Source organism: Acanthaster planci, linkage group LG01 (assembly GCF_054643075.1).
Source record: "Acanthaster planci isolate LZ-2023a linkage group LG01, COTS_SCS, whole genome shotgun sequence".
NCBI classification, from domain to species: domain Eukaryota; kingdom Metazoa; phylum Echinodermata; class Asteroidea; order Valvatida; family Acanthasteridae; genus Acanthaster; species Acanthaster planci.
This window is the reverse complement of record NC_141777.1, coordinates 11425113-11442793: the sequence shown is the minus strand read 5'-3', so window position 1 is coordinate 11442793 and position 17681 is coordinate 11425113. Positions and strand designations below refer to the sequence as shown.

At 39.3% G+C, this 17681-nt stretch overlaps 1 protein-coding gene and 1 long non-coding RNA gene across 4 annotated transcripts; one reads left to right on the top strand and one right to left on the bottom strand.

The window, feature by feature from the left end:
- Nucleotides 1-7966: 7966 nt before the first annotated feature.
- Nucleotides 7967-14538, bottom strand: LOC147800346 (uncharacterized). Of its 3 annotated transcripts, XR_015426543.1 has the most exons (4): nt 13039-14538; nt 11171-11325; nt 10376-10580; nt 7967-9421 (listed from the first exon to the last, which is right to left on the bottom strand). It is a non-coding gene; the product is annotated as an uncharacterized LOC147800346 (long non-coding RNA). The 3 variants fall into 3 exon arrangements; XR_015426542.1 differs by having other exon boundaries at nt 7967-10580; XR_015426541.1 differs by having other exon boundaries at nt 7967-10580; nt 11188-11325.
- Nucleotides 14539-14684: 146 nt separating this feature from the next.
- On the top strand, nt 14685-17681 carry LOC110976636 (uncharacterized). The gene is made up of 5 exons (XM_022230089.2): nt 14685-14822; nt 15188-15255; nt 15442-15539; nt 15957-16066; nt 16384-17681. The coding sequence occupies exons 1-5, from the start codon at nt 14685-14687 to the stop codon at nt 16726-16728; spliced, it is 759 nt and encodes a 252-aa protein (XP_022085781.1). The 3' UTR covers nt 16729-17681.

Genomic DNA, 17681 nt, shown 5'->3' with positions numbered 1-17681 from the left:
ATTGCAAGGACCGTGGTTCGTTTGATCAGTGTCTGGACGAGAACGACATTGTACCAGATGAAAAGAGAGGGGAAATTAAAAGGCATCTACGCACCGTGAGATTTAGTAAGTTGGTGTTAAATACCGAAGCGCCCGCAAGTTACAATATTTTTTAGCTAGTTACTCAGCTAAGTTGTAACTAAATAATAGCTTTTTTATAATACGTTTTAGCTAGTTATTTATTTGTTTTACTTTGTTGATAATTACTTACCCTTTGCTTGAGCATAGCTAATTCAGCTGTGCTATAATAAAATTTAATTTAGTTATAGTAAATAGATAACAATGCTACAATACGTCCAGCTAGTTATTCAGCTAGTTATTGCAGCTAACTTGACTTATTATACAGTTGAATACATACGACTAAAGCATACCTACAACAAATTTAAAGAGTACTTATTATTAAAATGGACGACATAAAAAGCATATTCACTGAACCAAAAAGCGAAGCAATCAGCTCAAACGTAAAAGACCGCCTTTGCGCGATAGCTGCCTCGGGCGAAAGTAAGAAGTACCTAGGCAAAGAATACACGATAAAAGAAATCGAAGCTCTGCCACCAAAAGAACAAGAAAAACTGTTTAACCTCTACGAAGTTAAGTTTGGCAAAGAAATTGTCAAAACCCTCGGTCACTCGATTTTAAGTTTGTACTCTCGCCTACTAGGAATAGCTACTCCGATCGATCTACTCGGATTCAACGTCAACTTAAAATCAGAGGAAGCACTGACTAAAGATTTAAACGACGATCCGATTATCAGTCAAACTATGGGTAGACTACTTACAGAGGTCTGTTATAAATATGGAGTTTATCTTTCTCCACTTACAACAATGCTGATTACAACAAAACACCTGGAGTTTAACAAAAGTTCTGTTATTATAAAAGAGGATGTCAACAAACGAAGTGAACCCAACAGAAGCGAGCAACAACGAAGCGAACTCGAGCAACCAAATTCAGAAAGCAGTTAAGTCAGTTACTAAGCGAGCAGAACGAGCTACGACCGAAGGGAGTACTAAAGCTAAGAACCCAAAGCGTGTAGAACAAGGTAAAAAATTGGCCGAACATAACAAGAAGATGAAGCAACAACTAGTCAAGATGAAATTAGCGGGCGAACCGAGTGAAGAATCTAGCTTTACCCAAACGGCCTTTGAAAACAGAAGCTTGATATTCGGTGGATTGGGTATCGCTGGTGTTGTGGTTCTCTACTTAATTTGGAAAAATAAGTCGACTAGTTCACAACAAATTAGCGTTCAACCAAAGCAAGAAGCGACTAAAGTCGAGCAAAGCTTGACTAAAGAACCGGATTTAGATATGGAATAAATACTCCCTTTGGTCGTAGCTCGCTTTGCTCGCTTTATTTAAAAGTTCTTTATATATAAATATGAGTAACGCTAAATCAATCGACGTAAACGGAATCGTCAATACGGTTTACCACGGCGCAGTTGTTTCAGGAATCTCACTCGGATACGCCATGCTGTCGAGTAAACTATTTAAAATTAAACCACCGGATTTCAATAAGTTGTCTGCCGAATTCGAAGATGCATTAAAATTAACCGCTTTGTCCAGCGGCGCACTCTTTACCCAAGGTTGGTTGGTGGGGCAGGGTATCTTACCCTCAACGTTTCCTATGGGCGGACCGAGTTAAGTTTTCTTATTTTAAATGGATGAAGGGGGATTTGAAATGAAAGAAATGGAACAAGAACGTGAACAAGAAGAATTTGAGCAAGACTACCAAGATGAACTAGAACGGGACGATATCTTTGATGATGATATATTAGAAAACGCCCCAAACCCTCCTGTAGTTGGACCAGAGTCTAGTCTCAAAGAATTAAGACAGAAGGTAGATGAAGATAAGCTTAGCGATGAAACTAAAAAGGAGGTGTATAGTTTTTATAACGAGATTAAAGAAACTACCGGACTTGAACCGACCATGAAAGACACAAATATATTTAGCCTCGATTCAGAAGAAAGACTCTATGCAACTCATAACGGCAAAGAAATCCGTCTGACAAAATTAAAAGCAGATAGAAGTGGGCGACAGTTTCGCGCGTTGTCTAGCTTAGAAAAAGAAGGTGGTAGAGATTTTATTAGACACACTTTAGGGTTAAAAGGCTACAAAGACCCTGGATTTCAATTAATTGAAGAGGAAAAAGCTGTTTCAGAAAATATAGAAAAGATCACGAGTGAAGACGGATCTGTAGACAAATTAGATGAGGCACTCGATCAACTTCAAGAAATAGCAGAACAGTCTCATAACTTAGACCCAGAAGATACAAATTCAGAATTTACTCTCAGAGAGATTAGAGGATTTGACCAAAGCTTACAAACAATAAGAGGACAATTAAAACTTGTAGAAGCTAAGATCGCGAGTGTAAAAGAAAATATTCAGACAACTGAAGATGCATTAAAGGAACCAGATATCACTCAAGAACAAAAAGAATCAGATCTTAAATTTCTTAGAGAATGTAAAGATGAGTTAGAAGCATTGAATACCCAACGAAAAAATTTAACCTCGGGATTTAGAAACCAACTTAAAATGTTAAAAGAAACGATCCAAACGGCTCTAGGTAAAGATTTGACTTTACGCGAACGAATTAATATTTTATTTAGAGAGCAAGGCGTCACGATCGTGAGCATTTTAACGGCTATTGGTTTAGCGATAAGTACCATCGTTAGTAGTATCGTGGCTAGCGTTAGAGCTGTTGGAACTCCTAGCGTAACGCCTGAACCCGCACCTAAACCAACGCCTGCTCCTCCTTCCAAGGGCGGGGTCACCGATTGGATCAAACGTCAATTACAAAATTTAGCCAACGTATTAAAGAAACTCGGGTTGAGCGCATTAGGAGCTTTGCCCGGGATCATCGGTAGCATTTTGAGTTGGATTTTTAACGTAGCGAGTAAAGCGGTTGGATGGGTGGCAGAACATTTATGGACCTTGTTTGTAGGCTTGGGTGTTTTGCTTTTAACGTACGTGCAAAAAGGGTAAAAATAGATTTTAAAATAAGATAAAAATTCACCCCAAATTTGAGGTGAATTTTTTTTATGCCTTACATCAAACCGTTCTCGCTTCGCTCATACTCCGCTTCGCTTCGTTTAAGTTAAAATTTTATACAGCGTAAAACCGATGACACCCACGGCAACGGCTCCGATGGTCAAGGACAATTTCTCTTCGTTGTGTGTGTCTAAAGGCTTACTAAAAACCGGGTTTACAGTTGGCTTCCTCGGTAACACTTCCGGTTCTAGTTCTTCATTAGTACTCGTACTCGTTCCGTTATTCAAACTCGGTACATACCCAGTTTTCATATCCCCAGTCGCGACTTGTAAATTATTGTTATAACCCTCAAAGACGCCTATCCGTAAGTCCATGTTTGAAGGTATTAGATATAGCCCTGGGGCTAGTACATAATCTAATGGTGTTTTAGCATTTTGTAACATATCTTGAAAACGATCTGTCGACTTTTCTGAATCGGGGTTGGCTGGATTAATTTCTGCTTCTATGATTGTTTTAAATCTTTGTTGCGCGATTAACCCTGTACCATAAGACAAAATACTCACCTTAGTATCAACTTGAGACCCTAATAACGCATAGACATAGGCTCGAATAGATTCATTTACCTTTATAAACCCTATATCTGTAAACTGCGACTTTTTAGGAATAAAACCCCACCATCCGGTAGTCGCAACCTTTGGGTCTTGCAAAATATATTCTACTACGTATTGTGCCGTTACGCCGGAGTTAACCTTAGAGTAACCGAGTCGCATGACTTTGTGCACAAAAGAAAGGTTAGGCGTTCTAGCACCTACCCCGAGACTTAAATTTGTTGCGGTCCAGTCTTTGTCTACATCGTCTGCATCTAATTTTGGAGTATAATCGTTTCCTGGTACGGGTAACCACTGTCTAACACCCGTGTCCATCAAACCGGCTCGGTCAAAATAATAAGCGGTACCAAGGCCATTTGTATAAAGATCGACTTTTTGCCTAAAGTTCATATCTGGGTCAACTCCGTATAAAAGACACGTGTCAGAAAACTTCCGATGGTCATAATTATTGTTAATCACGTCAAATACGTCGTCGCTCGGAATGGGCATCACACAGTCGTGAAATATTTTTCGTACGGTGTAATATAAGTGGAACCTCATTATAGCCGAGACATATGGGTCGTGACTAGACAGTAGATCAGAACCCACACCGCAGGCTGTTGTCGCGCAATAGACCGCAAAATTAAATTGGTTTTGATAAAATGTCAACGGATCTGAGTTCCAGCGTTCTACCACTTCGTCCGTGGTTACTTTTGGTAGTTTATACGCGTGTGTTAAATTTGGAAACTCGGCTGTAAAGGCATTGTCTTTGTTTACTCTGATATCTAGACTGCTAAAATTACCTCCCATTTATTTTAAAAGAATTTTAAAAATAATCTTTACCAGTCTTTTACAGGTGCCGTTGGAATGGTCGCTTCTCGATAAGCGGGTGGATCGCTACGCTCATACCCAACCGACTTTGTAAAACTTATTCGCCAAGTTTTTTCATAAGATCTTTTTTAAAAACCGCCGCTAGCGCTTCTGCTCTTTCGTTGACTCGACGTTCAAATTCTTGCTCGCTGTGAGCTTTGCTCGATTCCAATTTTGTAGATGTACGCGATCTAATCTTTTCTTTCATCTCGTTAAATTTTTTCAGCTCAGATAAAATAAGGGCAAATTCTTCCTGGGATATGTCGCCGTCTTCAATCGCGTGAGATACGTATTCTTCGATTGTATTTAATTTAGCGTCTGCCAACATTCGAATTTGGTCGTGTTTTTTAGTTTTGCGGGTGAGTCTACGAGATGCGTACTTTAGAACCGCATAAGCGCCAAACGCACCGATAGCGACGCCTTCCATCACGAGCCCGACGGGACCAGTGATCACTCCCAAAATAGCGGGAATGCCTACGGCCGCCGATGTGGCACCTAGTGCTTCCACGCCGTATTCTACGTACCCGAGCGCGGTTAAGAGCCGTTTGATCTTTTTGTAACTAGCTTCGCGCGCGTCGCGTTCTCTTTGGATTTGAGATTTAATTTCTTCGATCTTTTTGAGTCTGTAAATCTTTGTTTCCGCTTGTTCGGTTGAAGCTCGCTCGTTCTCGCTCCGGTCGTTATACTCACTCGCTTCAACCGAGTTTAAATCAGGATATATGTTAGTCGTCATCTTATAATTAAGAGTTTTTAAACGATATTCACCTCGAGCAAAATTCCATCTCCTTCACCGCTTACCAACCTACCTTTGTCGTTTTTTAAAGAAAAGGTGAGTTCGTCTATGTTCCGATCTACGAGCCTTTTACAGGTTGGGTTTACCTCTAAATTGCACAGAGCTGTGTCTCTGGTGCTGAGTACAGTTGAAGACTTCCCGTCATAAAAGTTATAATTTGGATCGAGCTGCTCGCAGTGTATAAACAGATATTTGATACTATCGATGTTATATTTACCTTTGTATATAAAAAAGTTTTGTAATTCAACAGAAGGCAGGCCGAGCAATTGACCCACGTGCGTGTTTAGTTTTAGTTTTAAATAAGGGTCAAAAATGACTAAAGTCACCGATTTTGACTTTTCATATACTTTAAAACTCACGCCTGGAATGGCGTTTAAAATAAAATCAAACCAGTCGATTCCGTAATACCCGGGTTCTAAGGTGATGCTGCCAGTCAATCCAGAGATACTTATAGACTCAAACGCTTGCTTTGTGTAAAGTTGGTTAAATATGGGTTTTGCTTGGCCTTTTAAAATAGATTGTACAGTAGAAGACGTAGTATCCCAAATGAACAATTGTTTCTCTTCAGTTGTCGGTGGTGGCCTGCCCTTTAGATGGTTTGCATAGTCTAATCTATCAAAAATTTGATTGAGGGCGTGTATAATGCCCGCTAGTGTCGTTTGAAAAGACAAAGAAATGATCAAACTTACATCTATTTCAGTAATCATTCTTGGGTAAAAAAAGTCATCTAGCATTTGTATTACAAAAAGCTCGTCTTCATAAGAACCGCTGTCAAGAAGGTTTAACTTTTTTTCCATTTCTTGTCGTAAAGTATCATTAGATAATAGATTAAAATATAAAGGCTTATAATGTACACCAAAATAAAAAGAAGAAAAATCAGTAAATTTGTCTTTTATTACACTTATTATAGATAACATGTGTGCTTTATATACTTTTATTCGTCTAACATTATATTCCCAATTTAAAGTGTATTTTTGTATGTTTCTTAAAAAATTTTGAGTCGCAAAATAAAATCCAAAAAAAACATCTATTAATTGTAAACTTGGTTTTTCAATTTCATATTTTTCACCTATATATAGATCACTATATTTTTGCACCAAGGCTTGATTGATTGATCCATCATCACCGGGTTCGTTAGATAATTCTTTTGCCCCCCACTCAATCTCTCACTGTGCGAAAGGTGTAGTTTCCGGAAATTTCATACCTACGGAAACGGGTGCAGTGTTTGCACCCAGTCGTTTCCGCTGGCAGTTTACCAACACAGAAATGGGCTCCGGAAACGAGGAGACCAGTTTCCAGAGTTTCAGGCTAGCATTTACGTGACAAGGAAACTACTCACGAGGAAACTGGCTAGTGATTCGTTGGAAACTGACCGATAAAGCGTTTGTGTAATCATGGCACGATAAAAGAAACATCTTTTGTTTAATTAACACATTTATCTCCCATTTTATGAACCAACATTTGTCACATTAATTTAACTTCAAATTCCAACTCTGATCACGTATTCTTCAAAATCACAATACAAAATGAGTGCCCACTGAAAATAACTTGAACCCTTTTTACTAAACATTTTATCTCTGTCCTATCTGCGGTTATTCAGTCCATTCCCCGTGTCCCTTGTTACCGTAGGGGTACACCCCACTTCGGCTGACCGCATGGGGTCAAGGTATTCCCACCAGACAAATCCTCCTGTTAATTGTGGCCCTTGTCACTCCAGGCTGGTCTTAATTCCAAGTAGAGAGTGGAAGGGATAATGGCATGTCTTGCAGCCTGCACTGCATACAACACTAGGTTCTGCAGGAAGTATCTTATGTTTCTTTTTGGGGACTGACATCATGGCATATAAGTTGTTTTGGGGAAGGCCAGTTAAGGTGGCTGGAAGGCGACTAATGAGTGTTTTATGCATTCAAGGAAAATTTCAAATTAAATTGCCAATTTTGTTTATTAATTTACTAACTAAGCATAGAAATTTTATTTGAAAAGGTACCATGTAGTGAAGATCAGCCTTGCCGGGAAATGGCTAGGGACGGTATATGGGCTGAAAGTTTAGAATTACTTTAGCCCTAAGCAGAAGAAAAATAATCAAGGGGTATTTTTTTTTCATTTTGAAGGCTACTGCCATTCGAATAAATTAGATGAATATCATATGCTTTATTAAGCCCTCTTGATATTTTCAGTTCAGAGTGTAACGTTCAACGCTGCTATGCGATTCGCCAGTATAGACTGCTCGGTGTATTGTCAATATGAAAGTCATATAAAGACGCCGTTAAAAACAATGAAATTGGCGGGAAGTGAACAGGCGAGTCTGATGGGAAAGGGAGAGTAATGTATGCAAGGTCACAAACCCATTCATCTTCAGCCAGCTGGAGCGAGAGCGCAGTCCATCTGACCCCTAGTAGCCAGTGATCGCGAACACTTCAAGTCTGGTATTCGTCAAAAATTGTGCAATCGTACAAAGGGTGAGTGTGTGTCAGCTGGAATGTTTCACTTCGATGGCATGCCATTAGTGACAGGCCTGGATCCAGCCCGCTACCATTGAAAGCTGTTGTTGAAATAAATTCTTACTCGGTCCCTTTGGAGAAATCATATGGTTATGTATCTAATTATGCAGCTGGAAAAGTCAAGTTGAAGAGAACTTAAAACACATTTAACTCTTTTTCTTAAAGCACTGAGATTCATGACAACGTCAGCTAAAATGGATGCTAAATGGTTTATTGTGTTCAGATACTTCGTAGGATACATGAGAAAATACACCATCTCCATTACGTTTTAACTACTTCTGGACCTTTTCATACATAACGACCCAAAGCTGTAAAATACCGACATTTAGCAATACAAAATCAATAACTTGCCCAAAGCAGTTTTTAATCATAAAACACTCACAACTAAATTTAATCGCATTAGTAAAATTAATTATCTTTTTATTCTCCAAACTTCAATACTGCATTCGTGTCTGTGACACTTTTAGTCCTGATATCATATAACTTTTATATTAAAATATCCACTTTTGATTGGAAGTTATACGATACAGGCTTATATTTCTTTCCAGTGTTTTTAAAGTACTGTAAATCCAACGGTTTGCTAAGCCTTTAAAACTAAAAGAATTGTTGTCGGTTCAGTAAAGACAGGGCCACGTTGCCGTCGTTGTCGTGTGCTGCAATAAACTTTCCATAGATTCGTTGCACAGGGATAAAAGACGATGCCCCTCCGTGTGAATAGGACCGTTCAGTTTGGGCCAACTTGTGATTGGTGCTAAATAGCGACCTTCATTCGCTTGATCTTTGACAAACCATCGAACAACAGCGAGAATGTGGGGAACTGGAACACTGTTAAGAAGTATCGTATGTTTAACGTAATATTTGACTACTCCTGGTCTTAACTCGGCAAGAGAATCAATATTTCCATCATCATCCACCCAGTGAGCCATAATGCCACTTGTACTTTGCGATCTCTTGTTGAAGCACGATCCAAAAAGTTTGTTGCCGACATGAATAACTCCATATTTGTGAAACGTTAGCTGCAAATGATCCCTCTCTAATCCTATGTCCTCATAAACAGATTGGTACATTTGTGGCAGATAACCTAAATCATCAGAATCAAAAGAAGCTATAACGCCATGCCCCACCGGCTTCACTGCTGTGAGTTGTGAAAGAGTTGAAAGTACAAGCGGCCCTCTCCATGTGTTGAAAAGTGTTCTTAAAGTTGACGAAATAGGGGTTTGTTCTGAAAAATTGTGACCTGGTGAAACGCTGTTACATATTTCCACAAAGTCTTTGCTAAAGTCAAGTTGGTTAGTGATATTTTTCACAAATGGAATTCTTGTTAGAGATCTCATGTATTGTACCTCAATATTGCTATTATTGGTTGGTACGTCTGCAATAAAGCCATTAAACCGTTCATAAGAGAAACACCAAAAGGCTGGAACCGGACCAAAATCAATGACACATTCTTTTAAATGGGCGTGAAGATGCATATTGGGAGTTATTGCCAAAGAACCGTATAGTTTTTCGTACTCCTTTCCAAATTTCAAGAAGAGAAAGTCTGCTTTTTCTACTTCAGCAAGAGATATGAACGGTTTGCAGATAAGTTTGCATGCAAGAACAAACGTCTGCCAGCACTTCAGATGTTCCGCAGGAGGAATCCCATCTAATGCATACAAAGAAAAATATAGAGTCCAATTCTTCCATTCGTCGGCTGTAAAGTTCCCATAATTTGAAGCAATGCGCGTTGGTAATCGTCCAAGGTCTGTCGAGGCTAAAACATGATTATTTTTTTCGTCAATTTTATCTAAAGTTTTCCTCTTAAGTATGTCTTTCTTAACCCAGTGACCAAACACGTGTTTTGCTGTCCCTACAAAAAGATTGTGCGTTGGATCAATGGCGCAATAACGGACTGCATCAAAATACTCCGAGTCAAGTAGACAGCTGTATCGCACTCCAACTTTCTTCTCAATTTTTTCTCTTTCAGTTAAACAGGAACTTTGCCTGGCTTGTGCAACAGATCTCCGATGGCCATTATTATCTCTTAGAAGCCACGTTTTCCTATCGAACCCCCGTAATCATTTTTCCTTTTCGGCCTCCCAGACTTGTCCACCTCCCCCGTTTGTACGCTTGGAGCCCTTTTTAAGCATTTTGAACAGAAAAGTGAAGCACTATGGCTCAAAAAACCACAAAGTTTTCTGTTCGCAGGCAAATCTACTGAACAACACATTAGCGCTCCACGAATTGTCATAACCTCGCCATTTTGTGTAATTTGAACACCTTTCCACAAAGTATTCAATTCATTAACCATAGGTTTTAGAAGGATTAGCATTCCCATCCACTACATAGATCAGTTCCCCGAAATCATATAACTTAGTACACTTTGGGCAGACGGCATATTTTATGAATGAGTCTCGATCGAATTGTAGATGGCGTCTAATCATATAAACTGACTGTGGAATGATGTCTGCAACCTCGCGAACAGCAGTGATTTGCTGGCTAATCACCTTGAATAATAGTGACAGAAAGCGGAGAAGCATATCTAAGGCACGATCGCTTATAAAATAATTACTCTGCCACATAAATAAAAAGTGACACACCCATATCAAAAGAGCTTTACATTTGGAATGAAAGTCCCCTCCTTCTGCACTAACAGGAACTGTGTCGGAGCTTCTCTGCTCAGCATGGGTGTCTGTTGTTACTTTGATGACATCTATAGGATCTGTTGCTTCTCCTTCCCATTGTTCATCTTCGCTGCTGCTGTTAGTGTCCAAGTTAGTGCTGCTGTCTGTAGCGCTGGATGAATCAGATTCACTTGTAAACTCCTGAAAAAGCAAAATGAACAGAAATGATCTATTTTGGTATTTACACAAATTGTTCGTTATAAATATTCGATAAACAGCGATGCCTGGTATAAAAATAGCGTACCGCATCAGCTTTACAAATGCTGCTCATCGGCCAATACTACAACTCAGGTTAATTAATACATCTTCTTTTGATGAGTATTTGCCCCTGCGTTCGATTTTTTCCTCCATTTCTATGTCACGTTGTATAATTATACAGGTCATTTACGCACAGCTAAGAAATCGTAGCGTTCCGTGATCCTCACTCGATCCACACCAGCAATTGAGTACAGTTTGCTTTCCTTGCCTCTTGGGCAGATAAGAAGGCTTCAAATGTGTGATTTTTTTCAGAAGAAAACCCGACCAGATCTTAATGGATTTACATAAAAACGAATAAGAAAAGATGACCTTTGTCAAACGACTTCAAAACGAATGCAAACTGTATATTGAGACTAATGGTTTTGCCTAAGATACAATATTGAAAATATTATCAGTTTAAGTATCAGTTATCTAATAGTGCCTGTAATCCTTCGCGTTATATGGAATAAAAGTCACGTTTTGTCCGTATTTACCCCGACAGTAGCTTTACCAGTTGAATTGTGAGTAACAGCTCCAAAAGGTGACTGTGAGGAGTCCGTAGTCTCAGGACATTCGGTACGGTAAGAACTCGGCCCATTTCCTGTCTCATCATTCATTCTCCTCGGAGAAGATTCCATCTCAGGAAGAGCTGTGATTATAAAAAAAATCTTTTCAAGTGTCACGTCATATACTCCCAACAATGATTGGTGCCTTAAAAGGCATCACTCCTCGTCATTTTTTGCACAAAAATCTTTTCATAATTTAAATTTGCCTTTCCCGACGTATAACACTGAATATTAGATAAATACCAGCTTTTGTGAAAAACGCACGCACCAGCTAAGTCGGGTGGAACTCAAACCCATGACCTCCTTTATTGCTACTGTAAACATATTAATCAATCGACCACCGACATTGCCGGTGTCGAGTGGATGGTCAAGTCAAATATACTAGCACGGGTGCTACAAACAACTGTTTGCAAGGATGCATTTGCTACGGGGAAGTTGAATTATCGTGCCATTGACGACAAGGAAGTATCCACGATGGATAATTTTTAATTAATTGTAATACTCTTGTTTAAATGAAATTTAAAGGAATTACGAACTGTATATGATTTTTTCCATCAGAAAATATCTTCAGTGATTTTTAACAATTTAATTTTTCAACATCTGTACTGATTTAAGTTGCGCCACAGACCTTCAGCCCTTACGTCAAACGCTGCTGAGTTTTTCACAAGCAGCACGTAATAATCCCCAAATCAACGTCCTTATGACTTAGTTTCACTGCATTCAGATTGCCAACGAGGAGAACAATTGCGAGTGAAAGTCTCCACATCAGCAAAGTCAATGAAAAAGTCTTAAAAACTGGTCAAAAGTCTGAAATCAGCCTAACAGGATGATGTCCAGCATATCCGTGCTATGGACGAAAGTGTGGAGATTTATTTTCCTATTTTTGGCGGGGAGTGCTACAAAAGCCTATTTAGGACCTCCATGGTTTCACAGACCCCAGCTGTCGTGGGTGCTCCCCCCCCCGAAGAACGTCAAATACCTCCCCCAACAAACAGTCAACTGTTCCGAGTTATGCGAGATTTGTACTGGAAGTGTGGTCAGTATAGCCTGATTTATGACGCCTGGTGACGCAGCGGACAGCAATCAATTTGGCTCGTGGCCTCGTGAGGCCAGGCCAGCATGATGTGCTGAAAACTTCATGCGGGTCCATGCTGTATTTTATATGGACACGTACATGTACAGTACTTGTATATCAGTTAAACGTACATCCTTTGAGAAGATTGGTGATCTTAAAGGTTGTTATTTTTAACATTTATATGGCCATTAAATTATTACAAAGACGATGACACAATAAGACTAAGGATAAATGATACGGCATTATACTGATCGTTAGAAAGGTTAAACTTGTAACAGCTAAGTGTGCAGTCTGATCATACAGGAATGGAAATATTCATAATATCACAAGCAATGAAATTACTGCAGGTATTGCTTTTTGAAAAACCAGTCAAGAGGTGGGTATCGAATGAATAGGAAAAACTCATCACTTACTTGATTATACTTTTTAGCTTTACAAGTAAAAAGTGTCACATCCCATTGCACAAAACCAACACATTTTGAGGATATATCACATCATAGTAAATTGTCAATTACACGCTTAGGTACGTACGTTCTAAACGTTTATTTACAGAGTTCTCTTTCTCCTTAGCGTGAACGGGATTCAATACATTTTAAATTTTGAAAAAAATCTTAAGGAGTACACATATAATTAGCGGAAAAGACAAAATCAACAACAGACACACTTACATATAGCAAATCTGCACAAATCCTACCAATAAAGCGAGTAGGGCTGCACGTACCTGCTTGTGTCAGTTTATCAGTTGAAAACGTCCTGGTTTGATCGTTGCCACAAGTCCACATGTTACCATCATAGTGTTTATGTTTATGGTAAAAAAAAGGCTCTTCGAGAGAATTTTGTGCCACAATTGGGGCAACTTTTCCGTTTGACCTTCATATCTGCAAATGGTTGTAAGAACACCATCAAAGTCATATCTTCACAGTGCCTACGGCCAATGGTAATATTTTCATATAAAGGAGAAAACTCTGCTATTAATATACTTGATACAAACAAAGTCCCATTGTAATTTACGCATAATTGCACAACTATTTTAAAAGTTAATAACATCTCAAACAAACCTGGGATTGTGAAATAAGGCCGTACATGATATGCTAGTTGAAATAGGCAAGTTTCTCACCTTCAGTTACAGAAAGCAGATCACCGTCTGAAAACTAAGTGAGCGTCCAGCTGCTCTTACTGGCTAAAGAGGCCTTCGGAGACTCAGCGTGCCCTTTCACTGTTTCATGGAGTTCAAAGCTTTTCTGAGACTGTCACTAGCAGCAAAATGTGATGACTAACACAACACCCTACCAGACTGAGACAGTCTTGGCATAATTCAGGGTCTGCATATGTAATCACAGAGTTTCCTCCCTTCCAATTGGCCCGTCACGACTTTGCGCGCCATTTTCGATAATTCATAACCGCTGTTGTCTGCCATACACCCTTGTTGGCATTGCGTGCCGCATTTATGTATCTGGGGTTGATGTTAGCAACACGTACAGGAAAAATGAATCGAGGAACGAGACAAATTCCAAATATCGAAGATTTGCCGCGGCGTCGACTGTTTACACGAGAGGAAACACTTCTAGAATTAGAAACAATTTCTTCTGAGGATCAAGACAGTTTACAACCCGGCAATAGTACAACAATGCTCGATATATCACATAGTATACCCGCACTTGGCCATCGTGGTCATTCTCGGCCCAGCAGCAGTGGGTCTTCCTCGTTTAACGCACTCGGGTTTCCACAATCCACCTCTTCGCCATCTCCGAGTACCGATGAGAGTGACACAGAAAGTCAAGAATCCACAGTATCTTTACTTTCTGCGAGGAGTGGACAGACCTCATCGTCGCATGGTACTTCGGCAGGAAACATTTCAGTGGTGAGTTTCAGCAGTATGAAAATTGAACACATTTTTTTAGCATGTCCCTGTTACATTTATGCAATGATTTGCGATGCATGAGAATTGTGATTTGTATGAGCCAACTTTTAAGAATTACTCGAAAATAAATACAACATTTTGCTGTGGTACCTGTAAGGGACATTAAAAAGTGTTGATGTTAAACATGTACACGTACTTGCAGGTGCATTTGCAATGCCCGATCACATTTCCGACATTAGAAATGCACACTTCAACTGCGGGTACACGAAACTTTGTTCTGTCTGTGCAAATACCCTGTAAACATACTTTTCAACCAGGTGTTATTTATAGATTGAGGAGGCGAAACTGTACAGTTTTAAATTAAACGAAACAAGCTTATTTGCTAAAGTTTGAGTAAATTAAGTTTACAACAGAGGCACAGCCAGCTTGTGTTAACCTACAGTACATGTCCTTATCTGTAATTGCGGGTTCAGGCTTCAAGTGCACCATCTGAGATCACCCTGCGCATGTTGTACATGCAAAACAAGAAACTCGAGGAACAACTCAAAAAGCAAAACGAGGAGCTCCAAGAGATAAGACAAAATATGCGACAAGGGGAGGTAAATTCGAGAGGAAAACGTGTTGCTGTTCCTCGTGAATGCTCGGTGAGATTATGAAAAATGTTTTTTTTAAATTTTGTCTCCTTTTAAATCAATTTGAAATGCTGATTTCCGTCAATTTCAGATAAGCACCGCAACTTTAAACATTGAATAATCTTTATGTAAGGAAATTAAAATTGTACTCATTAATAAGACTTAAAATGAGGCTACAATGAATGCAAAGAATTATGGGAAAACAGAAACAGGCAAACGAGGAACAGGGCGGTTAACTAACTTTTTCAGCGACTTTTGTGCATGACATTCTATGGGAAAAGAAAAACGGTGGCATTAATGATAAGTACATGTAAGGAAAACTGTAGTTACAATAAATGTTCTTGACAAGTTTATATCAACCCTTTCTTTCCTCATAGCAATCTGTGAGGGACGTGTACGGAAAGTTGTACAGAGATGGGATTGGAGGATTCAACCTGGCACAAATGTACGTATCAAATTTATCATGCAGGCGGCATGTGACATTTCCATCACTTAATTTGTTTTCCTCTTTAAACTAGTGGTACACAGTTTATCATTTTAATATTATCAAAATGACCAACTGACTTTGCAAATAAAAGAAGAGAAGATTTTACACTGTGAATTATCATATGCAAATGCTTACTTTTTATAGCAAAACTTCCAGAGAAAATGAAGAGACAATTTCGACGTTAACCAGAGAAATCAGAACTCTTCATGGACGAGAAAAATGGAGTTCTGCTCAAATACGAAGTAGGTGAAAATGCAGTATTTAGGATATGCATTTGGTGAATATTGTCACAATACAAGCCCAGCTATTGAGATCGGGAAAGGTTAACACTCTTTCTTGTAAGATTAGAATTATTTGAATCTTTTAGTGTTAAAGTTGAACGAAATGTCCTCAGGGATGTGTTAAAAACATTGTCAATTGTCTTAAATCTCTGTAAGATGAGTTTAGAAATGCAATTTAATTTGCGGAAATGGGCAGCGTATGCCTACGTATAGTCCTGAAATTTATATGACATAACTGGCTAATAGCCCGGCTGTAGTGGAATTTGGCAATGGCTGTTTCTGACGTCTGTTATCTGTATGTCCGGGTATATATCAATGCTTATACCTGACAGTATAAAAATTCATGCGTATTATTGTGTTTAAAATTTCTTTATGCAGAAGCTGCCAAAACGTACTTCACGTCGCTTCGTGACAAGCAGCGCCGCATGGAGCGTGGAACATACGATCAGCACGCACTGGCGGCTAAAAGGCGAAGCAGGAAATTCAGGGTGAGTTCTTCCCTCTCATATATTTCTCATGTTGAATTGTCCTTTCGCATAAGACATCACTTTAAAGCAATGTTTGAACTGATGGCACGGGTTCATGTTTGAGTAAAGTTTCAAGGGGTCTTTTCGTTTAGTTCGCATGGTATCTTACAGTATTTGACATGCGTTTCAATACGAGTGGAACTAATTATACAAAGCTTCACGTGATTTTCAAGGTTTAAGCCCTTTGTGTTTGTCTTGATTTGCCGAGAGAACTTTATGCTCATTTTTGTGTCACCTGCTCATCGACTTTTTCCCTTCAATTTCTTTCTTTTAAACAGAAACTACAGAGGCGACAAAGCGCCCTGAAAACATTACAGGCTTCCCAAGAGCTCAAAAAGGAAGCCCTCGAGGTGTTGACAATAGACTACATGTCTTCCGAGGAGAGTATGTCGGAGGGCGAGGAGGATCGCTCATCTGGATGCAAAACCAGAAGGCTCCTGAAACTGCCGTGGGAGCGGTCAAAGCTGGCATCACTTAAACATAAGCTGGATGCACACTTTGCAAAGACCGCTCCTGCAGTAGTTTCAAGGTTGCTTCCTGAATTTGTCATCTCGAATGTGCCTTCCTCTCGCCCTCCGCCATCAGGTGCTCCCTCTTGGGCAGTGCGAACCCCGCCAAATTAGTTATAGGCCTACATATATTTAATACCCATTCCTGTTTTTTTGTCTATTCATAATCGGTAAATAAAATATTAAGGTTGAACTCGATTTTTAGAGAGAACATGCAAAGTAAAAGCTTTTGTTGTTTGTTGCTTTATGTTAAGCTACTTTCGGGTTTATTGTATTTTAAAACCATTCAAAGTTTCTGCACTCCGCCAACCTCAGTTCAATTTAAAGGATTTTGGAAATGAAAAAGCCAATTGATTTTGTTTTACACATTGGAAACACCACTTTATCGAGAAAACAGGATTTATGATCAAGGGCAAGTGAGAAAAGATTTCTTTTTTATACTGTTGTTAAATTGGGACTGGATTTATAATTCCCTTGAATTTGAATTGAAAGAGTTCTCCCCAAATTTTCTTTGTGATTTCTAGTTTCCATTCTTATGAAGTTTTCTAAAAAACGATCAAAACAACACTGGGTGTCCGCTTCGTATTTTATTGATCTTGGTGCACCGTGTTTAATGTTCGTTTACATGTATATAGCTTTATTTTGTGTTGTGAATCACATGAAATGTGAGACTATGTTTTTCATCTTAATTAACTCATACCATGGGTCTATTATGACACATTCACAAAAAGTGGGCAAGTGGACAAATAACTCTAATTTAGGCATTGCTAATGCATGATAACTTTGTAGATGTACAATGTACGTGTACAGTGTACATTTATGTGTAAACGTGGTTGAATAATGAAAGTGCACAAATGCACGTGGTTCCACTGGGTGGTACAGAAACAGCCCGTGGTCGATCACTGGGAGACAGAACAAGGACATATTAGCTCCCAAGAGCACTGAGGTGGGACAGCCTGGCCTCAGTTGAAACTGGAGGTCATCCAGTGGCTTTAACAAAATTCACCCCCACCACCACACATACACGCGTACACGGGATCTTAAGACGCGCGAACATAAATAACTAC